This window comes from Mastomys coucha, unplaced genomic scaffold, assembly GCF_008632895.1.
Source record: "Mastomys coucha isolate ucsf_1 unplaced genomic scaffold, UCSF_Mcou_1 pScaffold18, whole genome shotgun sequence".
Taxonomy (NCBI): domain Eukaryota; kingdom Metazoa; phylum Chordata; class Mammalia; order Rodentia; family Muridae; genus Mastomys; species Mastomys coucha.
Window position 1 is genome coordinate 75,763,483 of NW_022196900.1, and position 27,232 is coordinate 75,790,714.

At 52.3% G+C, this 27,232-nt stretch overlaps 1 protein-coding gene across 15 annotated transcripts in view; it reads right to left on the bottom strand.

The window, feature by feature from the left end:
- Positions 1-27,232, bottom strand: part of Ptprf (protein tyrosine phosphatase receptor type F) — an 82,606-nt gene that overhangs the window by 24,785 nt on the left and 30,589 nt on the right. For 8 of the 15 annotated variants that reach the window (XM_031378424.1, XM_031378427.1, XM_031378423.1 and 5 more), the window contains exons 6-12: positions 23,422-23,610; positions 18,238-18,255; positions 15,093-15,203; positions 5,049-5,318; positions 3,032-3,613; positions 2,668-2,804; positions 2,054-2,198 (exon numbers count right to left, since the gene is read on the bottom strand). In XM_031378424.1, coding sequence (XP_031234284.1) covers positions 2,054-2,198; positions 2,668-2,804; positions 3,032-3,613; positions 5,049-5,318; positions 15,093-15,203; positions 18,238-18,255; positions 23,422-23,610 — 1,452 coding nt within the window. The remainder of the gene's footprint in view (positions 1-2,053; positions 2,199-2,667; positions 2,805-3,031; positions 3,614-5,048; positions 5,319-15,092; positions 15,204-18,237; positions 18,256-23,421; positions 23,611-27,232) is intronic. The other 7 variants (XM_031378429.1, XM_031378425.1, XM_031378428.1 and 4 more) reach the window with 1 other exon arrangement.

A 27,232-nucleotide genomic window follows, 5' to 3' on the forward strand; every position in this document is an offset into this window, starting at 1 on the left:
CAGACCCCCTCTTCCTGTACAATCAAGAGTGAAGTCCAAGGCCAAGCTTTCTCATCCACATTCTGCCCCCTTCCTTCTACCTCCAGAGACTTTACGACCTGGCCCTCTCCATGCTTCCAGCGTGGTCTTGACTCTTATAAAAGCACACAGATGCACTTTAAGACCCCATCCTCATTGCTACACGCCTCCCTTCCCCCGTTACTACAGCTTGATGACATCTTAGCATGCTGGCTTACTTCCTCACACACTCTGAGCCCCTGCCAAGCTACCACAAAGCCGCCCCCCACCCCCACCCCCGCCATCCCCAAGCCCGCTTTCGGACTACTTCTAGTTCCTTTCGGCCACTCAGCAGCAGCTTCAGGTCCACCTCTGTAAGCTTCCTTTGTCCTCTGTCCCACCCCTAGATCTCATTTCTAGTCTTCTCAGGTCTGCCTCCTCCAGCTTAGGCCCCACACCTCCATACTTCTACCCCTGACAGACACAGTAATTTGAATCTCGGTGCCTGAAACCAGGCGTACTGCTCGAGCCTGCTTTCCATGCAATGGCCTGACCTGGGGGGGGAGTGGGCACTATTGGAGCTTCCCACCAGAAACACGATGTATCCCCATATCTGTAACCTACTGCTCCTCCTCATCATCATCAATCTATCACCAAGCCCTGGCCAGGAAGTACCCAGGGCAACCCCAGCCCACTATCAGCAGTTCAGTCAAGGCAGTGAGCTCCGTCTAGTCCACAAAACAGGTTTCTAAGTGGTCTCTGCATCTTGGGTCATCTGCCCATTTTCAGAGCCACCCGACTGGCACAGCTTGGGTGGCTGCAGAGTCCCTGCCCCGGGCCACCATATTCCCTGTTCCTTTTACCTAATTAGCTTCCACCCTTGCTTCAGCGGAGGTGAAGTGTCATAGCTCCAAGATTCAACTCTCTCTGACCTTGCACCAACAGTGTTTGCCTCTGACCTTGGACCAACAGTGGCTCCTGTAATAATGCCATCTCTCCACCTCCCAGCTCACTCTGCACAAACGTAATTAAGAGCTCATTTGGGTAATTACAGGCACCACTGTATGTCTGTCTCAGTCCACTGCAGAAGCCCTATGGATACAGGCCTTGCCTTCTGGCCGTGCTACCAGACCTAGAGCACAGCAGAGCCTTCTAGAATGAACTTAAACTACAAAGTCAGGCAATCTCTGCACACAGTCCCACCTCCTACAGACTTCACTGACACTGCCCTGCTTATGGGTTCTGTTTCCCAGTGACCCCCAGCCAGTCACACCCAGGAGCATCTTATCAAACAGGCAACCTTGAAGATGCTGGCATAGTGATCACAGACAGGCCATCTAGTATCACACCAAGTCACATTCACAATCTGCCATCTTGTGCCAATCATAATCTGGGTGTGACAAAAAGTCACACCCACACACATTGACACACTCAGGTGCTATTGGCTGGTATTCATACAAACTCCAGGTGGTTCTACCAACAGTCATGTTGTCACTCATGCTGTCACGTAAGCCATGTGCTCCCACGGGCAGATGTGGGGACACACGCACTGGCACACAGTCACATTCTCATGGACCTGTCCCCAAGTGCAGAGGCCTTAGAGAGATTACACAGCTCCCAAGGAACTGTGGTGGGGTATGAGGAGGGGACGTGGGTGATGAGATGTGGGACCATGGGGAGGAAGACAGTCATCTAGGCAGGCCTCAAACACGGCAGGCCCACCAAATCAATGCTATAATCTAGGTATGGAAGGAGAAGGAGAGAGGATAGAGATGAGTCACAGGAACACAGAACTTACCTGTGCAGGATCTAAGAGTCACAGGGGTAAGAGAGGGTCAGAAGGCTGGGCAGGGAGCAGAGAAGGCAACCACTGCCTGGACACAGACTAACAGGACACTTACCTGTCCCTTTCTTGGGGTCCAGACTCAAGAGCCCAGACTGGAGTCCAGTACTGGACTCAGCAGACCTGACCACCCACCTGCTTGAAAGGGAACGATATATGCTTGTGTGTAGTGTACCAGCCTTATGTGACAAGGTGGCCTTAGCAGACACTTACTGGACTGTGCTGTACGGGCCTCTATGGTGGGAGTGAAGACGCCCACTCCCAAATCTGAGCGGGCAGCCAGCTGGAAGTGGTACAGTGTGTCAGGCTTCAGGTCCTCCAGAGTGTAGGAGGAGGTAGGGTCGAAGGTCACCTTGTGCTAGAAGAGCAGAGAGCACTTACTGACTGCTCAGATCTCAAAGGCCACTCAGAGGTTATTCCCTATGTGGGCTGCAGGCAGCTGGCAGAGGACCCACTGTGGTTCTCTAACAGCCCCACCCTACACAGTCACACAGCCTTACAAGAAATGCAAGGCTTGACTCATGCCACAGCCACCTCAAAGATCAAAAAGGCCACCAGGGATTGATGACGGGGGTGGGGGGGAGCTTTAAGGCTAGGACAGTTATCACATGGGCCACGAACCCAAGAGAACAAAGGTAGACATTAGAAGCTTTGCCTCTAGCACAGGGGTGGTGCAGACTACAGAACCATATAGACTGTAAGAGCTACAAAGCTGTAGGGAGAAACCTAGGGTCTGTAGTCTGCCTAAGTGTGCCCATCACAGACCACCAGGAACCCCAGGAACCCGAGCCTATCTTCCTTCCACCCTTCCCAGCTTCATGGCTCACCTGCTGGCCTTCATCCTCGGCTGCCCAGTACACCAGTTCATACTTGACGATCCGCTCCTGCGGGGGCAGCAGCCATGAGAGCTGGATCCTGGTGTCCGACTCAGCTTTGGCCTGAAAGTCCGCAGGCTGTGCAGGCACTGCAATGTCCACCCCAGGCAAGGTTAGCCTCAGGACACCTCCAAGGGCCGGGTGAGAGGGTGCCAAGCTCTCACTAGCTTGGCCTGCATCCCCAGTGACCATGTATCTGTGGAGTATGGCACCCTCGCCCTCCCCAAGATCCAAATTTCATAGCCTGAGGAAACAAGAAGGACCCTGCTCGAGCCTCTGTTGTCTGCTGTCCATCTAGAACGGACCCCCTACCTACCTCCCTGCTGTGTCTTGACTTGGATGGTGGGGCTGGGTGGGCCATCGCCCACAGCAGTGAATGCAAGGACTCGGAGGCTGTAGGTGATGCCAGGTAGCAGGCTGCCCACGGTGGTAAGGAGTCCTGCGTCGGTGTTATGCTTATGCCAGGCACTCAAAGGGCGCCGAGAATCTGGGGTGTAGTAGACACGATATCCCCGTACCAGGCCATTGGGCTCTTCGGGTGGTTCCCACTGTACCAGCATGGTGCTGGCGCTCAGCATTCGGGCCTGCACACGGCGTGGAGGGCTGGAGGGGGCTTGCTCCCCCGTGCGTGCTCGCACCGCCTCACTGGGTGGTCCTCGCCCAATGCTGTTAACAGCCAACACACGGAAAGCATATTCTGAAAAGGGGCTGAGGCCACCGATGCTGTACCGGGTGCTGGCCACACCATCCACTTCCTGGAAGGGGCCGTCTGTGCCAGCTGCACGGTACTGGATGCCGTAGAAGGACACAGGCTCGGTATTTCCAGAGTCCCATGTCAGAGTAACACTGGTGGCGGTTGTCTCTGTCACCACAAGATCAATTGGAGGCTTTGGCAGAGCTGAGGAGAAAGAATTGTTAGATGTCATGACTCTGAGGACAAATCCAAGGCATCAACCAAACACAGGGTACGGCCACCCAAGTGTGATTGATGCCCATAACCCTCCTTCAAAAAAGGCTTGAGGGCTGGTGAGATGGCTCAGTGGGGAAGACCACCGACTGCTCTTTGGAAGGTCATGAGTTCAAATCCCAGCAACCATATGGTGGCTCACAACCACCCGTAATGAGATCTGATGCCCTCTTCTGGTGTGTCTGAAGACAGCTACAGTGTACTTACATATAATAAATAAATAAATCTTTAAAAAAAAAAAAAGGCTTGAAAAGCTTGAGGTGACTTCGTGGGGCAGTTACTGAGATAGTGCAGCTAGGTCTGATGGTAGTCCAAGGAACCTGAGCCCTTTGGTATATAACAAGTCACTCTTAAGACCCTACACACATACACACACACACAGGAGTGTCACATTAGCACATGTGATTCACACAACAAACAGACCTCCTGGTCCTGTCAAGTCCCACACAATTCACATGCCAACACTAGGCAGGGACCTACCTGGTGCTCCTCTACACTTACTTGTACCAAGTTCTCTCTCTCTCTACTTCTCTACCTCTCCCTCTCTCTCTCTCTCTCTCTCTGACAAGGAACTGGCCTTTTAGAGTTCAGAGTGATCCATAAACTTGCTAGCTCTGCCACTAGGCCCCATGACTTGATTCAAAATGAAGGTGGCAAAATCCCAGGCCCACGATCACTGCATGAAGAATGGCCACTAAGTCCTAGGAACCCTGTTCAGCGCCACAATGGCTTGTGGTCACATTCCTGCTCTCTGGAATTTTATAGTCTGGGGAAATAATCAGCAAATGAGTTGATGGCAAATGTGAGCAAGGACAGGAGGAGAAACATAGCCTCCCCTTGATGGGTGTGGGGATGGGTACGGGCAACGCCTCACAGTGCTGGGCCACTGACTGTGACAGAGGAGGAGCAGGCGCGGGGGGGGGGGCGCGGGGGGACTAAAACAGTATGTTTTTGTGTGGCTGGCAGAAACTGAGAGTGGGAGACCAGATGATGTTCCTGGGTGACTCCCAGAGCTACGTGAGCCCCTGAAAGCTACCTTTTGTTTTCATAAAAGGAAACGGTGTAAGGCTAGGTGTATAGGTGCGTATCTACCGTGTGTAAGGCCCTGGGCTCCATCCCAAGGAAGACCAGGAGGAGTGACATGATTAATTAATCCTACCTTAAATCCTGATTTCCTTTTGGCAGTACTTGGGATTGAATCCAGGGCTTCCAACATGGTAAATGCTCTACCAACTGAGCTGTGTCCCCAGTTCTTGGGGAGCACGAGCAGGAGGCTCTCTATGAGTTCAAGGCTAGCTCCTATTTATCTGCCATAGGCCTCAAGACAGAGGAAAACATCAGCTGGCTGAGGCACCGGTACACTCACCTTTTACTGTGACCTGGGCTGTGGCCTCTATCATGCCTAATGAAGAGATGGCCACACAGGTATAGTTGGCAGATCGCATGACATTGCTGAGCTCCAGAACATTGCGGCCGACTGGCATCTCATCCTCTTTGGTCAGCTCCTCGGCGCCCATCATCCACTTCACATATGGCATGGGTGCACCCACTGCCACACACGTGAGGTTCACGCTGCCGCCGGGCATCACCTCCTGGCTGCTGGGAGGGATGGAGAAACGAGGAGCCACACGGCGCACTGCGGGAGGAGGGAGAGAGGCACTCACAGGCTGGGCAGGATGCGAGGGGGGACAGAAGGGCAGGGGCCCCTCATTAAGGAAGCCTCTCTTTCAGAGCCAAGCCCATGCTCAGAGACAGGAGGAGTGGTGTCCCTGGGGCCCGGCTCACCATTTCCCACCTCACTTTGGGAACAGAAGTAGTCCCTGCACTCAGGGACCATCTGGAACACCTCTTAATGAGAACTTGCATAACCAAGCTCCCATCTTATGGCATGGGACACTCAGCCAAGGTCACCCAGGACTTAGTGCAAGAGCCAGGCCTGGTTAGGGCCACAGTCCAGGTGGCCCTCCAATGACCACTCTTGCTTATTCCTGACTCCCCTCCTCCTGTGTCTCCAGAGGGACCAGATGGGGGAATCAGTGAGAGAAATCCAGGTCCTCAGAGCATGGCTGGGGCGGGCAAAGGATCAGTCTGGGAGAGTAACACGGCCACCTTCTCTGGAGTCAATATCTCCACCTAAGGCCATGGCCCCAGGAGAGAAGAGAAAATGGCAGAACTACCTGCTGGGCCTTGCCATCCACAATGTGGATGGCCCCTTAGGAGGGCTAGTCGGGGTATGAGGGGTTGGGCGGGCCAGGGACGTGGTCCGCGGGCAGGATGGGCATGAGGATGGCAGTAACATGATGAGGGTGCCGAGCAGACAGCTTTCTGCACCAGTGAGTAAAGCTCTCAAGGAGGGTGGCTGTGCCTAGCCACGACCCCCAGCCTTGGACTCCCCTGGCCAGAAACTGTCCTGGGCTTCTCAGGCCAGGGCAAAGCCTGGAACCAACCCCGGAGTGGCAAGCTTGGCACAGACATTCAAAGCATGCAGAGGGGGCAAGGTGGACAAGACCTAGCTACACATAGGCATGCTTGACATGCAGACAGGTCATGCAGCTGCTGACAGAGGCTCAGATGTATCCTAGAGGGTCACCCTTACACAAAGGGCTAGCGAGGACAGGCAGCAAGCCTACGTGACCTGAGGGCCACTATGAGAGCACAGGTCTCTGAGGACTCTTGCTGAGGAGCCCAGACATGCAGAGGACCGATGTACGTAAGAAGCATGTCACACAGCCCCAGGCCACAGAAGCAGAGGTGGAATCCCTGGAAAGACCACCAGGTTCAACCTCACTTCAATTCCTAGAGGTCAAACTGAAGCTCAGAGCTGAGACATTTAGTAAAAGTCACCGGGTTGTACTAAGGGTCTGCCGAAGGCATCTTTCAAAATCCATTTCCCTCTACTAGTAACATCTAAATAACACCACTTCTGCGGTCCCTCTACTTCTTACACTAACCAACTCCCGAGCTCTCCACGGACAACTGGTGTTTCCCTAATTAATGAAGTTTCTGTGTGGTTCCTGATGCTCCATGGCCAGCCTATAGGACCTTGGGTAGAACTTGCTTCCACACCTTCTATGCCAGTTTCACTAAATCCTATGGGCCGAATCACAATATTGACAGCCCCAAGTGAGTCCCAGTGAATGGCAGACGGGGCCTGCTCCCCACACTCACGTCAGACATTTACCAGGAGTGTATTGTACACATCCAGCTTCCACCTTTGGCCTGAAGCAGCAGCACCCTTATATTTTCCTTCCTCCTACCCTCCCTCTACATCCTTCTCTCCCTCCCTCCCCCACCTCTCTTCCTCTCTTTTTTAGAGTACTAGGAACTGAACTCAGAGACTCATACATGCTAGGTGTGGTAGTCTACCGCTGAGCAACATTTCCAATTCCGTCTTCATTTTCTCTAGGGGAGCCATCTCTCCATCCTTGGCACTCTGCAGTATGTAATCTAGATCTGGCTAATAAGTAACAACCAACCTTTGGATGTTTGCACAATGGATGAGAGCAGCAACACACTTTACAGGGGCAGTTGAGCTTAGGTTCTCCTTTCCTAAGGCGGAGGAGGACCTACTCCAGTACAAAGATAAGAGCAGTGGAGGAACAGTGAGAGGCTATGGCGATCCATGGCCTGACCACACTGAAGACCTGGCTCCAGTCCTGCTCAACACCAAATCTACTTCTATGCTTCCTAGTTCTGTAACATAAGACTTTCTATTTTGCTTTCTCTAGTATACATGGATTTCTATCCCAAGTCTCTTTTTAAAAACTTATTTATCTATTTTTGTTTTTGTTTGTTTGTTTGTTTGAGATAGGATTTCTCTGTGTAGCCCTGGTTGTCCTGGACCTCATTCTATAGACTAGGCTGGTCTCAAACTCAGAAGTCTGCCTGCCTCTTCCTCCCAAGTACAGGGATTAAGTGCACTGCCCAACAGAAACTTATTTTATTACCCATTTATTTAGGTTTATTTTATTATTCTGGGTGTTTTGCACCACATGCATGCCTTATGCCCAAGGAGGTGGTAGGCATTCAGGATGGGACTGGGACTAGAACCGGGGCCTTTGCAAGAACAAGAGGTCTTAACCATTGAGCCAAATCACCAGCCCTATTTTTTTTTTTTTATATGTGTGTGTGTGTATGCCTGCACAATCATAAGTATACCACATGTATGCTGGAACCCCCGGAGGCCAGAAGAGGATGTTGAGAGCCTATAACTGAAGTTACGGATGGCTGTAAGCCACCATGTGGGTGCTGGGAACTGAACCTAGACCTCTTCAAGAGCAATTGCTCTAACCCTTAAGCCATCTTTTCAACTCCCTTATCATTTATCCTTTTTGTTATTGTTGGTTTTCTAGACAGTATTTTCCTGTGTACCCTTGGCTGTCCTGGAACTTACTCTGTAGAGCAGGCTGGTCTTCAGCTCAGCCTCCTGAGTACTGGGATTAAGTGTGCGCCACCACTGCCAAGCCTCTTTATCATGTTATGTTAATATCAGGAGTCTACATGGCTGATGACACAGTATCATAGATACAGCAGTTCTCATGACAAGGGACAGGTAAATCCCAGGGTCATGGCTACCAAGTGATCCATGGTAACAGACTCCCCTTCAAGAACTCTCAACTGGCAGAAGGTACAGGCAGGCTTTGCCAGCCCAGGGCATGGGCACTTCTGAGCTTCAGACAAGGTCCTACAAGGGCTGGGCACTACAAGGTGAAGAATAGGTACACAGGGCTGCATTTAAGCCAAGTCTGGGCCTAGCAAGGAATGGAGGAGTTCAGAACACAGAAGTTGCTGGAACTGAACAGGCCTCTCTGTCATTCTCCTTTTCACTGAAGGGCATGGAGTCAGGTACAGAGGAAGCCACCTCCCCCCCCCCTCTTTATTTTTTTGAGACAGGGTTTATATATCCCTGGCTATTCACCATGTCTCAACTGCAGATGAGGGCCAGAGTCAACGCTGACACAGGAAGTGACACATCTGCCTTTATATACACAGAGGAACAGGTCTGTGTGGTAAAAACTCTATCTTCGAAAGCCATGAAGGCCATGGGGTCTTAGCACTGGCATAAGATGGAGCTCCAGATGCATTCAGATGGGACATCTGACAGTGACACCAGGAGAAAGGTCAAGGATGGACGTCTGGCTCTAGTTAATGGTGGAACCCTAATGGAAGTGAGGCCACTGGGTATCAGATGCCAGGGGTTATACAGCAGGAAGTAGGTCTTTGGCCAATAAACCTGGGGCCCAAACTTTTACCCCTGGATAGTCACTGGTGGACAGTGTTTTCAGCAGACTCATGGATCAGCTTCAGAGCCAGGCCAATGTCCTGGGCCTCTCCTTTCCATCTCTAGCCACTGTCAGGAACTAGGCCCCTGTGGGAACTGATACTAAGAATGGCCTTTATCTTCCCTCCAAGATGCAAGCTATAGGGAGAACTCTAGTGGCTACAGACAGGTGTGAGGTCAGGGTCACCCCTCACTAGGAAAGGAACTCAGCCAGAGGCCCCAGGTGTTCCATTGATAACTACATTCCTATATAAGGACACTAGGGTCCAGCCACATGCAAAGACTCCTGGAAGGCGATCAGCTAGAGCTCAGGCAGGCCAGCACATCTACAGAAAATAAGGGAAAGAGGCAACAGAGTGCCCCAAATGCTAGAGGCCCTGTGTCCTAGCCCAGCCTAGACAGCTACCCCTGTGCCAACAGCTGGAAGTGGTTGATGCTTCAACATAGCATCTCCACCATCCTCCCCCGGCCACCACAAGCACAGGGCCTCCAAAGGGAGCAGGACTCACCCTGGACTCAGTCTATTGACAGAAGCAACAGCAGGGAAGAAAAAACTGGAGCTGGGGAAAATGCACTTAGGGTCTAATCTCAGGCTCCAACAATGCTGGTCTATTGCCGTTCCCCGTGTATCCTTAGTGCTGACATTTTATAGACAATTTCCAAAACAGGGCCCTGCCATTTCTGGATTATATTTCAGCTGTAACTTTTAAGTCTAATTATTTGCGCTGACAACCCCCTATAATAGGGTGGTGCGGCGCCTGGAGGTATCAGCATTCAGTGGAGTGACAGCCTAATCGCAGGGGGAGGTAGCCCCGCAATCTGCATTCACTTGCGGAAATTTCTCTGATGAAAATAACACAACATTAAGGAGGGGATAAGGGGCAGGATCCACTGTATCAAGATAAAATAACTCTTTAATAAATAACCTTGTGGCTGCCGCAGAGCAGTAATTAAATGCTGGCACACCCGGCACACAGTTTTAAGTAAAGCTAGAAAAATGTAAGATGCAATTATCAGCACCAAACAAATTACCAGCCCGGCAAATCCCCCCGGAATATTTAGAAACTCGTTTCTCCTTCCCGTTAAATATTTGTGTATGCGTTTATTTTTGGTGGGACCACAGGGTGGGTGGGGGAAAGAACAAAGGATGCAGAAGGTAGGTGAAGGGGTGTGGGGGGAGTGGCTGCGGACTGGGCTGTCTGCTGATGACTATTTTCTGAACGCCCCAGCAGATCCGCCTGGTCAGCGAAATGGTGTAACCGAAATGCCCCAGAGCTCAGGAGTGCATATGGAGGGAGGCTTATGTTGATATCTGAGCCCAGGCTGCAGCCCTCCTCCTGACTGGCTCCCTTGTCCTCCCGGAGTAAACTCAAAACCACAGAGCACAATACAGAGGCCACCTGGTAGCTTGGTTCTGTGCTGCGCTTCTTCCTTGGACCCCTCCAAAGCCCAGTGATTAACCCTTTACACCACATGAGACGTAAAGGACCACTAGCCCCTTGCTGGCCCAGTACTGGGAAGTATAGGCCTGGATTCAAAGGGACAGATCTGGGAGGGGATCCAGGGAGTTTCAAGAAGCCCTGCCCAACCTAAGGCTGAGCTGGACAGATACTCAAGGCCTCAGCAAGTTGCAGTGACAATTCAGTCACTCCAGGCATAGGCAAACTGGATCTAAATGCTCAGTGCCACTGCCCAGCGCGGGACTGAGGGCTGTTAGCTGGTCAGCAACCCACATACACTGTACCCTTGGAGAGGCATAGAGGCTGCCTTGGAAGCCCTCGTAGAGGGGTCTGGGCAGGTAGGGTGACCTTGGTTTGAACCTGGTAGGAGACAGAAAAGATATAATGTTGGGACACTTACTCACTATACCAAAATGATGCCACTTGCCTTGAACTACGGCCATCAGGGTGTTTGAGAGGCAGACCAAGGCTGGTCTTAAGTCTCAGAACAGCCAGTCTGCTTCACAGAGCACTGGTAAGGATCTGGAGGCCTCAAGGACAGGGCAGACACTGCAGGACTGTGTCGTGTATTGCAAGATCTCAAGGGGACAAGTCGTTCTAAATTAGTCTCCTCCTATTGTCCCCTGTAGTTCCACCTTCTCTTAGGGAAACTCCTAGGCCTACATAAGGGTGGGTGGGGACATTGTAGACGCTTCCCCGACCCCCCTACATGTCAAGTGCTTCAGCCTTTACAGTTTCTCTGACAGAGATCCCCACAACCATTCCTGGAACCATTCCAGCTAGCCTGGTCCAGGTACAAAGCAGGGTGCAGTTCTATGGGGTACAATTTTATGCCGTGCACCATGCATGTATGGCCACTCCAACAGCAGAGCTAAGGGGACATGCAGACACACATTGCATCAGGGTCAAGCAACAGGAACATGCAGGGCAGAAGGCCTGCCCACCCATCCCTGGTCCTGCCTGCCAGCCAGCCCAAACACTGAGAAGAGGCCAACTGGCGGGCAGGCGTGGCTGGAGCGAGCCTGAGGGAGCCGACCAAGCCCGCTGGTCCCAACTGACGGGCACAGTCGGTGGGCGAACTGTAGATGGATAAGAAGTGAAAACGACCAACCTTCTCGCTGATCTGAGAGATGAGAGTTTGGGTTGATGGCAGAGTGCGATGAGGATGAGAGGGAATAAAAAAAGACAAGGAGAAACACAGAGAGAGTAAAAACAGGCCAACCTCTATCTGCCCACACAGCACAGAGACAAGACAGGACTCCTGTGCCCCTCGCACACACACGTGCACACAGGTGCACACGGACCACGCCGCTCACAGAGGACTCAAGACTCATGGAGGGACACGGTGGACAGGGTAGGGCCCACCAGCGGTGCCAGGGACAACGAGGGCAGAGCAGGTAGGGGTAGAAGTGGGGCACGGGCTAGTCCCCATGCCTCACATACCCTCACCGCTCAGACAGACCCTATCAGGCTCTGGGGTCAGGGTCCACCCAGCTCACAAACCCACCGAGGCATACAAGCCACTCCAGTCCCACCACCGTGAGGAAGCCCCATGCTGCGCCAACACCAGTGTGAGGAGCATATCTGGATGCCTGTGGGAAGAAAGGCTAGGAGGCAACGTCCTCTATCCAGACAGTGGAGTCTCAGATGCCGGGTCCCTGAAGAGAATGAGGAGGCTGGTGATCTTGGTACAGGTAAGGCAGGCTTTGCCAAGGGCAGGGTTCTGCCTTGACCCAGGCAGCTATATGCCTGGAGAGCCGGAGGGGAGAGACGCCGTGGATGGAAGGAGAGAATGAGTCACTTGGGGAGGGAGTCAGATGGTGATGGAGAAAGAGGCTGGTCTACCCAGCGTGCCTGGGCCTGCTAGACTGTGGGTGGAACTGCAAGCAACTGTGAATAAAGTTAGATGTAAGTGTACGATGTTGTGTCCTCCAGCGCTAGCCCAACAGAAACCTAGACAGCTGACTCTCATGTGCCTCCTGTGCACCTGGCAGAATGCTGGGAGCTTTACAGGCCCATGGACTGCCCCCATCGGTTGTAGCAGCCCTAGGGCCTCAGAGAGGCGACAGTTTGGGGAACAGAGGAAGAACATGGGGAGGCTAAGCCTGAGAAGATGAGTCAATAGACAGAAGAACAAAGTTAGAGATGGAGACGGAGCCCTCAGGAGGTAGCAATGCCGAGCAAAGGGTCTCCACAGGGGCAAAATACCCTGGGAACCACAGTCTGGAGAGAGTTGTGGTTATTTAGACGGGTCTGATTAAGCACTGCTGGTACCTGAATGGCTAGGGATGCTTCTAAATAGCCTACTATGCATAGAATGGCCCTCAACAGAGATGTATTCAGTCTAAAATGTCAACAGTGCAAAGGATAAGAAACACCTGAGCTATAATTCACACTCGCCTGAATCAGGGGCTTAGGGTCTGACAAGAGCTGGAGACTTCCATTTCAGGGTGATAACAGAAACTACTATGGACTGACATCTTGAAGCCGCTATATTGGGAGACAAGAGTCCAGCAGATAGGAACTGGGGTGGGGCAGGATTCTTCCATGCCTATCCACCCACATACAGAGTTACAAATACAGAGCTGGTGATTAGCATTACACAGGCAGTCCCGGAGCACTCCTGGGGCTGATGGGGCTTTGCTAGGCACACAAGAAAGCTGGAAACACTACAGGCAAGGGTCCCAGTGAGCAGGTATTTCCTTATGGTTGGAAATCCTAGACCAAAGGTCCCTCATAGATTTAGATGGGTTCTAGATATGAGGCAGGGCCCGGAGGGTGAGCTGCAGAGGCCAGGTTGGCTATGTTAGGCTCTAGACAGGAAGGGCTGAGAGCAAAGGAGCTCCTATACCCCTCCCTGACCTCCTAAAGCTCTTTCAAGTGGCGCTTATCCCAAGAGATGGGATAAGGCAGGATCCAGCTAGGGTAATGTCCAAGCCAATCACATGTGGACAGCAGGGACTCTGAAGGTAGGGATGCCCCAGGGAATTTAGGGTCTCCTGGTCAATGCCTTAGCAGCCACCTCAGCCTATTTCCAGAGATAACCATTGCCCTGCCACTGGCCACAGCCTGCATGACAGTGCTAGCTGGACAGGTGCGGTGCCTATTGTGGATGGCCGCATCATCCTTTTTGAATCTGGGTGTCCTTTTTCTGCTTTGGTTCTGCCTCTGGCAGCTCTACCCTAGGAAATGGCCATCAAGCAATGCTTAAACAGCTGGCCTAGGGTTTACCAAGGCTCTGCCTGGATTCTCCTCTCTCTGGTGTAGCTATGTGCCATGTGCCAACGGGGGCTACCCTGGCTGAAGAGGGAGGAGACGGCTAGTCCCTGTGAAGAGTCTTTTCAGCTGCTAATCTCCCAGAGGGAACTTGGCAGGCTCCTGTGCCTTTGTTAGGATACCCAGCCGGGATGAGCACGGGCTTAAGCGTGTGCTCTTCCCAGTTCTACTTCAGTCTGCCTTCAGGAAGTTTTTGGGTTCCTGGTCTCTGTCCTGGTGGTGTTCCTAAAGACAGGCAGTGGGTCATTTCACTGACTGGTATACAGGACACCCAACAACAAGGACAGTGATAGGGGTTTCCCAACTCCTAGGAAGGAACACAATTAGCCTAATACAAACAGCCCCTCTGGTCCACTAACAGGCTGACACCTGCAAGCCCTCCAAAACCATAATGTGCTCTGGGACACTGCTGGCCCTCAGTAAGTAGCTGGCAGCTTTCACCTCTCCACCTTGAGTAAGCAAGTCTACCAAACTGCTTTGAGAGGAAGACAGACCACTGCCATCAGTTGGGCTCATGAACTGGAGAGACGTCAGACCATCCTCAGAAAGAGGGGAGGGAGCTTTTAAGTGATGGAGTTACTACTGCAGGGGAGCTGCAGGGAAGCTTGGTCTTTCCTTCAGCCATCCCCAACGAGGGATCCATGCTTTCTAGACTACCTCTCATTGTATCATGGAGGGACCCCTGACCGGTCCCAGACCCTTCAGCTGTGGACCTCACTGTAAGTAGCCCCCAGTCCATTTCGCCCCAAGTAGGAATGCCCAAGGCAATATGCTCATAGGGGCTCACAGCTACCTTAGCCTTGCCCGAAACATGAGGGGTGGAGTTGGTCATAGAACTCCTGGAAGGCCCATCTGGTCCATTCCTGCCAGATCTAAAGTTTAGAACCAGAGTCCTAAAGTCCAGCCTGCTGGGGTAGCAGGAGGGAGCCAGGTCAGACAGGTATATTCACATGTAATCGCATGTGTCTGTGCCCTCACTCCCCAGCCCCAACACACACGCGCGTGCGCGCGCACACACACACACACACACACACACACACACACACACAGGAACAGCAGTGTCTGCTCAGAAGGCTCCAGACTCCCATAGGGCTCTGGGACCAGGTAGCAAAGACCTACAAAAGATACAAATGCTCCCAGGGGTGAGAGGGTAGAGGGAGTGTCTGCTTCCCCAAGGGCCTGAGGGGAAAGAAGGCAAGTAGTGGCGGCTGCTAGTAGAACGGCCCCTGGGAGCCACGGAGCTGGCGGCGGAGAGCACTGCTGCAGAAAGAGATGGGAAGGAAAGGCTTGCAGAGTCCCTCCAGCATCTGCACCAAGGTCTCCTCCAGGCAGCATGCTTGGCAGGTGAAGCTTGGCTCCAAGTTGACAGAGCCGGGTGTGGCCAAGTTCTTACCTCGCACATACAGGTTGGCGGGGGCCGAGTAGCGTGTGCCTGCAGAGTTGGTTGCCACACACTCGTACTTGCCTTGGTCAGACTCCTCGCTGCTCTCTATCTGCAATGCACCTGTGGGGGGGACACAAGAGAAGACATGGGTCATGGTCCATGGTGAGTGTGGCCTGGGACGCGGAGGCCTCGACAATAAGTATAGCCCCAGCTGCAGTGGCTCGCCTGGGCCACAGCATAGGGCCTGGGTGGCTTCCAGGAAGCTCTTTCTGATGAGCCAGGTCCCTCTAAGCAAGAATCAAGAATGTGTCCTTAGAAGCAAGAGCCACCCAGGGGCTGTCCATAGAGTGCCCACCACTGTCCCGAGTCCTAAGGCTAGTTACCAGTAATCATGCTTATCAACATTCTTGTCCCCAAAGCCTACAGACCCACAGGTCTGGAATTCCTAAACAAGCTCATCAGACAAGAGCCTGGGACACCGTCACCTCCTCGTTTGCCTTGGGGCCTGGCGCACAGCAGCCTCGGGCCACACTCCCACCATCTCCTACTCTACCTCTACCCTGCTAGCCCCACCCTTTCCGGCTACTTCCCTAAGCTTGGTCCTGCTAAAGTGCTTCGACCCACAGAGGCTTCTGCATAATTCAGAAGGCTAATGGAGACTGTAGCTCCCACTTGGGCCAGTGCCCTGAGGGGCTGCTCCTGGCCACAGACGGACAGACAGGAGCCAAGCAAGACTGGGGGTGGGGGTAGCTGAAAAGACCCTCTGAGGGGATGAATGAAACTTGCATTTGGGACCCGTACTGTCAGGTCAAGTGAGTGAACTCAAGGTGGAGGATCATTCGAATTGATGCCGCCCCACCCCCACCCCCAGCAATAAACACTTGGAAACTGCTAGTGAAAGCAAACTGGGCTATCTATCTATGTCAGAGAAACCCACAGGGCAAAGCACCACGCCCCTCCCTGGAACAATCTGACAGACAATTACACCCACACAGGACAGTCCAATGGACAGCTAATAACCCCCACAGGACACAGTCTGACAGAAAACCACCTCCTGCATGAACAGCTGGAACAGCTCTAAAGAGCTTCTTCCACCCCGACTGACAATCACGCCCACACAGGACAGACAGAACCTGCCGGGTCCCACCTAACTGGACTGGACAGGAACCTCAGAGGGAATTTCAAGCTGTGTTCTCACAGCCCAGGCCCATGGGGAATCACTCTGGGTCCCCAGCTTCAGCTTCCTCAAACCCCGTTCTTCCTCCTTCCACCATCAGCACCATGGCAACAGGAGCTGTGGGGGATTCCAACACAGAGGAAAAGGGCTAGCTAGCCTGTCCGTAGCCTTGACCCCAGCCTCCCCACGGATATCAGAGCACAAGGCAAATGCCCAGCAACTGTAACAGCAGTGCCGACTGGCAGCCAATGGGTCACATTCATGGGATGAATGGACACTATTATAGCAGACGTTCACTCAAACAGGTGAGGATCAGGGCCCTGGCTGGTAGGCTTTGCCCATGGTCAGCTCAATAGAAGTTTTGGAGGAGACAGGCAGCAGGTGCCACAAGTTGAGGACAGGAAATAGTGCCTGGGATTGAGTTGATGGAAGGAGGAAGCTCCCCATGGGACAAGAGTCTAGGTCTGGTTAGGAGACCTGTGCTTGTTATTTTTGTCAACTTAACATAAGCTAGAGTCATAAGAGAAGAGAGACTCTCAATTGAGAAAAAGCTTCTGTTAGATTTGCCGGTAGACAAGTCTGTGGGATATTTTCTTGACTAACCATTGATGTAGGAGGGCCTGGCTCACCGTGGGTGGTACCAACCTTGGGCAGGTAGTACTGGATGTATAAAAAAAAGCAAGCTGGGCAAGCCAAGGAGAGCAAGTCAGTAAGTAGCTCTCCTCCACTATCTTTCTCTGCTTCAGTTTGAGTTCCTGCCCCAACGTCCCTCAATGACAGACAGTAAATCAGGACATGCTGGCCAAATGAATCCCTTCCTCCCCAAGTTGACTTTGGTCATGGTTATCATAGCAATAGAAAGCAAACTAGGACATTATCCAGTACAGACCTTGAATCTATTCGCACACAGACATCTCCAAATCTGGTACTGACACCCAGAACCAATAGTAGGGAAAGCAGGGTGGGTGTGTGCTAAGAAGACAGATGTGCAGGGAGAGGCAGAGAGGGAAGGGAAACCGAGTCCTGTTATCAGAGCAACAAATAGCTACTCCCCAGCCCCAGCTTCTCCCCTGAGCTCTCCAGCCTTCAACAGAGGGCAAAGATGTGCCCACAAATATTGACAAACGTGGGAAGAAAATGGCGGGATAGAAACACAAACTACCATTCTGTATGTGGCAAACTGTCCGTACCCATCCTCACTCTCCTGTAGGTAACACAGCCCTGAGGGGTGGCCCTGGCTCCAGTTCTAAGAGGAGACAGACTTGAACCCTGACCTCTACCAGCTCAGAATCTATGCTTTCTCACCAGTAGGTTACAGAACCCTATTACATGAAGGCAGCTCAGGGGGGCTGCAAGCTGATAGGTCAAGCTGACTTAGTTATGCATGGGTCTGTTTATTTCCCAACTGCCATCTAAAATGATCTAAAAATCTCTAGTCCTTGCTGCTGAAGGGACATAAGGGATGATCCTCTTTTGTCCTCGGGACCAAAATACTAAAGGAAAGGTCACATAGTAACGTAAGAAAAAGGAGAATCTTAAGGGAAAGGCCAGACTTGGTCATGTTCCCCAACCACTTTCTCCTGGAGAAAGTGTCTCTATCTACACCAGCCTTAGGGACAGGCTAGGATTCGCTATGGGAACCAAATGGGTCCATTTTGTGGGGCTGGCCTAGAAAGCCTGGGTAGCAGGGCTTGCCATCCTGGGTGGTCTCAGCTGGTTATGTCCACAATGCAGACTTGTAATGGATGAGTCCACAGGAGGAAATGACTGAAGAGTGGAGGTGTGTGGTGGCTGGTGGCAGAGGGGGCTGGAGCTGGAGATGAAGAGACTGGAAAGGGCAGGATGGGTATGGGGAGGTGACGGACTGGACGGGATGGAGTGGAGGTGACCGACGGCGACAGTAGTGGTGTGGTGTGGCGTGGTGTGACGTGGCGTGGCGTGGCGTGGCGTGGCGAAATGCACGGACAGCATTCTTACCTCTGATTGGTGAACCACCTGGCGAGGTAATTTGAATGCAAATAAGATCAGAGAGAAACATTAGTACAAAAGGAAGGAAAGCCACACAAAGCCAAATCAGATAAAACAAAACACTAGAAAGGGCCTTAACTATATGGAGAACTTGAGGCCTCAGTGTAGGTGACTCAAGGGTTGTATGAGCAAGCACTAGGCTGGGCCAGGCTGAGTGTGGGTGAAGCATGTCCCCTGGGTCACTGGCACTGCTCTGGGGGATTTAGAGAGCTGGAGCTAGTGGAGGTACTGACAGGAATCAGGGAGGTGGGACTGGGCTCCTATGACCCTTGCTGGCTGGGCTGATGGAGAGAAAGGGGAACAGCACCCACCCCAAAGACCACCCAAATCCCAGAGTTTGTCCAAGGAGAGCTCTTACCAAAACAAAACCAGGGCATTTCATCAGGCAGGGTTAAGGGGACAGCTCACACAGGTTACCATGACCAGCCTTGCATCCAACAAGGGAGGCATGGGACTCAGCTCACACCCCAGTGGCTAACAGCCTGCAAAACCCACCTGACTCTATTAGGATAGAGTAGTCAGAGCTCCTTAGCCTATCTGGTGAGAGGCAAGGGGCCAGCACCCACCCCTTGTGTGTCTGGTGCTTCAGACCCCTGGGGATCAGCAGCCAAAAGGGGCAGGCACTTGATTTTCTAAGCCTGGCCTGTTATGGACCTTGAGTAGGCTTGCCTTCCAACAGGAGCCTGTCCCAAGACTCCCACTTCAAACCACTGGAGCCAGGAACTTCTAGACAGACCCAGATACAAGTCTACCCACCCTCTTTAGCTCCTTCAGTGGGTTTGGGTTGGAAGTGCTCAGGGCCAGAGAGCAGTTCCTGTCTCACTGAACTTGGCAACACCCAAGTGGAAAAAATACCCATCTCTATGTACAAATGAGGAAAAGGAGGCCTGGCTTTTACATGAGAGGACAGGATCTAACCAGTATAACTTGGAGTCTTCCTAATGGACATCCTGCAGATGTGGAAGCTAGAAGGCAAAGGTGGTGGCTGGGGAGGGAGTGATGTGTTCATACAGGAAAGTGAGAATAAACCAACATAGAGATTCTCCATGTGTATTCTGAAGGGGTGTGTGTATGTGCGTGCGTGCTTATGTGTGTGTGCGTGTGCGTGTGTGTGTGTGTGTATGTGTTTGGGGGGAGGAGGGAATTACTGAGAACCTTTTAGGGAGCCCACCAGAATAAAGCCTTCAATTAGTTCCTACAATACTGAGACTGGGGAGGGGTGTGGAGTCTGCCTGTGATCTTAGCACTTGGGAGGCCGAGACAGGGTGATTGCAGCAAGTTCTAGGAGAGGCTGGGCTCTGTAGAGTATCATGCCTGGGGCTATACAGTAAAGACCTTGTTTCAAAACCAGAACTATCTGCCTTATTTAAATGTTTTCTCTTATGAATATATAGTGTCACTTCCTGAAGAGTGCACAACCTGTAGTACTTTTAACAGGCTGAACGCAGCCACATTTAAGCTCCACATTAACAAGGAGGTTTTCCTAACTAAATATTTTTTCTCTTAAATTACACAATTATCTTTTTTTATTTTAGAATGTTACTTGGGTCAACACTTGATAGTTTTTAAATTATTTTAAAATTAGTAAATATTTAAAATCTTCTATCTTAAATGTCTAATATGGTAAACATCAATAGGTATAAGCCAGATAAGCAAAACTACCTTAAGGTCCTTAGAGTTAAAGTTAACAATACTAAGACCAGAAAGTTGACAACCGCTGACCTCCTATGGCCTAGGCTGCAGCTAGGGTGAGGGTCGTAGTGTACACAGCCTGGCACTGAAGCCCTGAGCCTGTGGTTCCCATGACTGAGAAGCTGGCTCTTCTGTTTCACTAGACAAGTATATGGGACTGAAGGGGCACAAGTGACAGCCTCCCCAGGAGACTCGTGCTAACGAGCTCAGATGCGTAACCACACACTGACTGCACTATTCTGGAAGACCCAGCCAAAGGCAGAGCAGTGCAGCGTAGATGGGCACTTCCAGTCAGTGTGGGGCTGGCCAGCAGAGGGAGAAGCCACAAGTAGCTCATCCGAGGGAGCAATGGCCTCCTCCTACAGCCAGAGCTACCATCTCCACTTGACAGTCCAGATTCTGCCACGGCCACAGCAGGCGCCCTTTCTGCATGGGCTTGCCGGAGGTCTCAAGCTCAAGTGGCCCATTAGGGTACTGAGGCAGCGGATCACATTGTTGCAGCAAAAGAAGAGCCCTTCAAGCAGAGCTGATGTGCACAGATGTGCTAGGGCTCAGATGCTGGCAGCACTATAGAGACCACCAGGCAGACCTGAGGTCTGATGAGCAAATGTCTGGAGTTCTGATAGTCTGCTTCTCATAGACTCCAGGGTTAGGATATGCCATTAGAATACACTGAGGTGACCTCCCAGGACCTCCATGTGTGACCCCTTGACCTTCGGAAAGTAGACATAATCATCATGGTCTATCTTACTGCAGAGATGTTGCAAGAGACTCCAAGGTAATAAAGGGTGGAAAAGCACTGTGTGAACTGTCCCGTGACATGAAAACCACAAGGATCCTTGAAAATATGCAAGTATATAGGGACCTGAACCCACTGTGTGAAGGGATGTCCCCACACGGCTTCATCCCAAGCCCTGGACACACACGCCCTCTCTAGTCTATCTATGATCCTTAAGTCACAGCTTCCTGGTAGCAGGAAAGGTCAAATGAGTAGATATCATCTTCAGTGATAAGTCCCAAAGGTCAATAAAATAATTCCTCAATGAGGATGTAGAGAGAACCAGGTATGGTGGGGAGGGGCACCTTACCAAGCAAATCTGTCCCAGGTCTTCCCATATCCAGCCTAGGTAAGTAGGGCTGGAGACCAATGCTGGCAGCATGAAGCAGGGTGGCTCTTGAGGGAGTAACCGGAAGCTGGGTACAGGCACCCAGTGGAGGGAGCTAAAGTGAGTGGAGGGCCAGGTGGGCAAGGGTGGGTCATCGTGGTGACCTGCGAGTGTGAAGCTGCGGGAGGCAGGGACAGAGCCTTTACCACAAACCAGGCCACAGAGTGTCACTGTGTGCCCTTAATGCAGCTACTCTGCAAGATATGAAAACTGACCAAGTTAACTTAACTAAGGCCACAGAACTAATAAGGTGCATGTAGATAGAGCAAGCCGAGATAAAGCCGGCATGTGACGTGAGCAGGGTCCCTTGACCAGGAGCACATATCTGTCCACGCAGGCAGGGTCAAGGGTTAGGAGCCCAGGGTCCAGCACTGACTCTCAGAGTCTAGGAGGAGGATGAATGGGCAAAACCAACAGTTGCCAGAAGACAGAGTTTTCAGAGGAAGCCTAGAGGCAGGGAGAACAGTGGTGTCCCAGGCTAGAACAGAGGCAACAGAAAGAGAAGAGGGCACCAACCTGAGATCCATTTGGTGAGGCATGAAGAGGATGTGGTTCCTTACTAAATGGGAGTGATGGGTCTCTCTTATTTGGGGGGGTGGGTTGCCTCTCATGGACAAATGGTCAATGGGAGCAAGGAATGGCTGTTTGTAAAGAAGTCAGTGCTTATCTATGATAGTGTGAAATCCAGACGGCATCGAACGTAGGACCTGGAGCTCATACAGGATATCTGGGCTGGGTTGACCAGTATAGGACAGATAAGGAGTGGTGACTGAAGCGCCAGGAGCAATGGATTTGCCTGCCAGAGGACAGACTGTCAGCAAGGCTGGCAGGTCTCTGGGCTAGAGGAACCAGCACTTCAGGCAAGGACAACAGGGCAGCTAGAGGAGTTCAGGGATGGTAAAGCCCAAGGGAGGGCAGCACATTTGCTCAAGGAAGAGGAAGGGCTGTTGGCCACTGTGAGGACAAGAAGGAAGAGGCCTGAGCAGCATCCAGGGGAGTGACGGGCAGGGGAGGGGTGGCACAGGGTCTGGCACACAGCAAGAGCTACATAAATACTTGATGAACAAATGCTGGAGACAGTGGGCCTTCCCAGAACTGCTGCCTGCCACAGACAGTCAATGCCATTCCGGGGAGGAGTCAGGCCTGCAGGGAGGGCCGTCTGGCAGCATGGGGGACCTGCCTGGGGGCACCCATGAGCAAAGACAGGGGAGCCGAGCCATGCCGGCCTCTGCGCTGCGCTGGGCAGCAGCCACGAACGCTGCCGGACCATTTCCTGCCTTGATTATGGCTGTTTTAATTAACTGCACTACAGCTGCCTCCATCTTGTTGAGTTTTAATTAAATTAAATGAGCTAACACTTCGTGGGCTGTCTCAGGCGGCCATGGCTGGGGCCGGAATCCTGCCCTGCTGGGTGGCTCATCATTCCCTCTTCTTCCTGGGCACCAAAATGGTTTGGGCCTCATGCAAGTGGCTAGGGAGGGGCTGGGACTGGTGTGCACCTCTGAAGCCAGCAGAGCCCTAAGAGAGGCGGATACATCCTTCATGATGTTGGCATTACAACTGATGGGCAGCGGTAGGTCAAGCCATCCAGCAGAGGCCTACCTTCTCCCAGCCAGCAGGACTTTTGGAGCTAAGTCTGTGGGTCTATCCTGAGCTGCTATAGGGTGTAGAATGCAACCAAGCTGATTCTGAGCCTTGTTTCCCACCCACTCCATCTCTACAAAATCAAAATCCATTTTCTTGGCGGGAGCCTCACAGGCAGATCGATCAATGGGGCGACACTTCCCTCTTGGTCACAATGGCATCCTTTTTCCCAGGGCTCCAAGGTGGCTCAACTGAGATATCCGTGGGAGGGAGACAGGTAGCTCTGATGGCCACAGCACAGAGGCAGATCCCCTAGTTTCAGGCTCTTGGGCTCCATTTGGAGCCCGATGAATCAAGTATCACCAGCCCCTTCCCCAGCAAACCTTGCTGCCTAGAGAAGCAGAGACATGGGCTGGGCTCTGGAAACGTAGATGAAAAGCCAGGGGCACCTTCCTCAGGCTTGCCATGCTGGCCTATCCTGCATGCTTGGAGGAGCAAAACTGGCCTAAAGTGTGGTGGTGCCTGACCATCCTAGAAGGACCCTAAGCAAGATCTGGTCCACGACGACATTAGGGACATTATAACCAGTCTTCCTTAGAAAGTTCATCCCCCAGCATCTAACTGAACTAGGCTGGAAGCTGTCTTCCCCAAGGTATTCATGACACCTTCACTCTGCCTTAACTCAGCTCACCTGAACGCAGCTGCTTGATACGACCGTTGCTCGCAGCAGGGTCCACAGGAAGGAAGTCTTTGAACCAAGAGATCTCAGGGTCTGGATTCCCACCAGCTGCGCACAGCATGGTGGCAGTGCGACCCTTCTCCACCACCTTCAGCTGAGGTCCCATGTCGATAGTCGGGAACCCAGATGGCAGCTGATCCTCTGCAAACAAAGAGTGACATGTGCATTAGGACTGTCTCTGCTCACCTCTGAGGAACTCTCTGTGTAGCTTTCTCCTGACTTCCAGATTATCTGGGACCCATAATACACTATTGTTTCCCACCCCTGACTTCTAAGCACAAGCCCTACTCCAAATAAGGAGTCAGAGTCCTGGGTCCCTTTTGGCGAGGCAGGGGCTGCAGGAGGGCCCATAGCACCACATCCCTGCTGGGAAGTTGCCAGGTCTGGAAGCACAGACTGAAGATGTCAGCACTTATCTCTCTAGGTCCTGGGAAGAACAGAGATCAATGATCTGCTGGCTGCGGCAAAGTGCTATATGGATGTGGGGTGGGGGTGGCAAGGGAAATAGAGTTCCCCAAGCATCAATAGCCACAGCCCCACCAGAGGCTGCGCTTGTCCAGCCTCCACTTCCTTGTCGGCACACATGATCTCTCTCCTTGGCCTGCATCCCTTCAGCTATACTATGTGGCAGAGCCTCAGGTCTCTGACCCTGGGCCCTGCCTACCAATGACCTAACTCTAGTCTTGCCTCTGATCATTCTCTACTGCAGTCTTGATCCCTGGCCTTTCTTACTCATTCCTGACCCTGAGAACCAGGATAAAGCCTAAGGGCCATGTCTGAGTATGCATAGGCTAAGAAGACAAAAACAAACAAACAATAATAATAATAATAATAATAATAATAATAATAATAATAATAATAATAAAAACCCTCCCAATATTTCCTAGAGTTGGTAACTCAAAAAGGAAATCACTTCCACTTGACCCATTCACTCCTGCTTTAGGTTCCTGAAGCAGTCCCCATGAGCTGAGACAATGCTGCCCGATCTCCACCTCTCAGAAGCACCAAGAGCTGGAAACACAAGCCCTGGAACAGTGTAGACCATGTGGGACTGGCCTCTCTACCGCTAACTACCACCTCTAGGGCCTCACTGATGCTTGATCTGTCTACTGGGTTTAGGTGTCCACCTTATAAAGATAACCTTGAAGACTCCCTCAGAAAAAGAATCCAGGGTGCTGAGGAGTATCTGACACAGAACAGGTACCCAGTAACTATTAGAAGTTATAATTAACCAGGTCTGAGGCACTGGGACAGACAGATACTGGCACTACAGCCTGGGGCCCCCTTTCCCATTCTGGGCTGGTAAGAAGTCCTTCCCATTGGAACAAAACCATCAAGTGTTTTGCAGAACTCAACAGTACCTCCCCTCTTCCCAAGCTTGGTTCTGGGCACACCAAATGAGGGCACAAAGAATATCTGCCCTTTATCTTTCGGCAAAAAAGCCGGGCTATGTGGTGAGGGGAACAGACACCACTCTGCTCCTCCCCGTCACATACCTGGTACAGGTTAGTGTGTAGGAACAAGTTGCGCCCAGGCTCCCATGCCAGGAAGACTCAGCCTCAGAAGGAGAAAAGTAAAGGGCAGGGTGATGGCTCCTGCTTTCCCTGCCTACTCTGGCAACCTAAGAGGAGCACCCAGGGGCACAGACGAGATGAAGCTGAAGGAGCCATAGCAGGCCGAGGAACCCCATCAAAGCTGCAACTTCTAGGAACACCCTAGAAGGGTATCTGGCTGGGGTTAAGGAGATCTTCCATCATGGCCCTGAATCTCCAGGCTTGGCCAGGAACTGGCTATACACTTCCCCCGTTCGCAGCCCTATAAATTCCAATGTAAACCTTGGGTCTCTTTGGCTGTAAGTATGATCCCGCAGTGCCCTGACTCTCGGCTGATTCTTGAAAGAATCATATTAAACAGCAGCAGGAGGAAGAGAGAAGAGAAAAATGAAGACTTTGGATGCACAGCTTCCTTGGCCTGGTACCACTTGGAAGATAAGAGCAAGAACTGAGGCCTAGGGCATCTTCCACATTCCCTCCTAGCTGCAGGGATCTCAGGCAGCTAGAGTTAGAGCTATCCTCACTGGCCAAGGCTCCAAGCTTGTTCTTCCAGGCTCTTACTCCTATCTATCTGAATAACTAGGGTGCAGGGATCTCAAAGCAGCTAGAACTAGAGCTATCCTCACTGGCCAAGGCTCCAAGCTTGTTCTTTCAGGTTCTTAGTCCTATCTGTCTGAACAACTGGGGTGCAGGAGGGGTGGCTAGGTCCTACGAGAGTCAGAGCACAGAAGTTATCCAGCCTCTACGGCCTAGGTGCAAAGCGCTGATCTAGAATGAGAGTAGTACACATGATGGCAGCCCGGTGTCCCAGGGATCTACTCTGAATTCTTGACACGGGGAAGGTCTTTGGGACCTACGCCAAATTAAGGACAATTAATTTTCCTCCCTCAATTATCACACCCTCAAATGGCTCCGTCCTTGGCACAGATCACCCCTTAGGCACCACTGCCAAAGCCTAAAACCAGTGAGTGTAAAGAGCCGTCTACTGAACAGCAGGACCTAAAAGCCAGTCCCTGGTGCCAGCTAGGCTCCCAAGCAGCGCTGGGAAGGTCGCTTCTTAGCACTCTCCAGGAGGGGAAGTCAGCCCCTGAGGGCTGACCTGCTGTGGCTTCCTCCTTTCCCGCTCTGAGGGAGCTTGCAGCACACTCTTATCAGTCAAGGACAACAGACATTCCCCAGATGCCTGTGGAGTGACTGGCCCCCTAGCCACCTTCATCCCCCAGTACCACCTGAGCTGTGTCTACAGAAGTCTGAACCACTCAGGTTAATGACCAAGGCAAATTTCTCAAGAGGATGCATGCCACACTGCCACTTCCAACCCATCAACAACTGAGAAAACTGAGGCCTCTGGACACAGGGATAAAAGGTTCCAAATATGAAGCATTCACTCTGCTGCAGGTACTCTCTAACAGCTTTACAAAATGACAATCTTTACCAAAACCCTATGAGGCACATGAGCAAATGGAGACTTGGCAGAAATCTGGAAACCCGCCCAAGGTCACTCAGTTAAATTGGAGGTGGGGCTTGGAGGAAAGCAGGTGGTAAGACCCTGGTGTTTTAGACTAGCACGCACGAAAAGGTGGGCAAGGCAGGGGAAGGGAGGGGCATCCCTGGGAAGAGCCACGCCCTTTCCCCTCTCTCCGCCCTCAATTGGCTTCCCGCTATGGGCTCTACTGCAGACCCCCTCCATGCACATACGCCCCTTCGTTTTCAGGTGCTGTAAAGGAAGCCCAATGCTCCTCACATGTGGACACCCTTGGCACGCGCCCGTGTTCCATAAGGGGGGATGCACGGGTTTCGCTATAGCCCCTCCAAACTGGTCCTGTCAGCACAGGGGCTGCTGGCGCGGGAGGGCCCCTCCCCCCGCCAGGCCACCCGGTAACCATGGCGACGGTGGAGAGGCGGGTGCCACGGTGGAAAGGCTGCGCGCGCTTGTGTCCGAGCGGGTGCGCGCCTCCGCGTCCAAGTCCTACTGGGCGCCGCCCTTCCCGCCCCCACCTAGGCGGAGCAGCCGCGCCCCCTCCCTGGACCCTGCTTCTCAGTTGGGGGGGGGTGCTCCCCCTTAGGCATTCCTGCTCCACCAACGCAGCGCACCCAGGTCCCGCCTGCTAGAGTCCAGAACAGTGCAGGAGGCTGTAGTTGCCTCTGCATATACAGTCCGCAGTGTCGGCCAGGTCCTCCACTGCACTGTTCCCAAAGCAGAAAGAGAA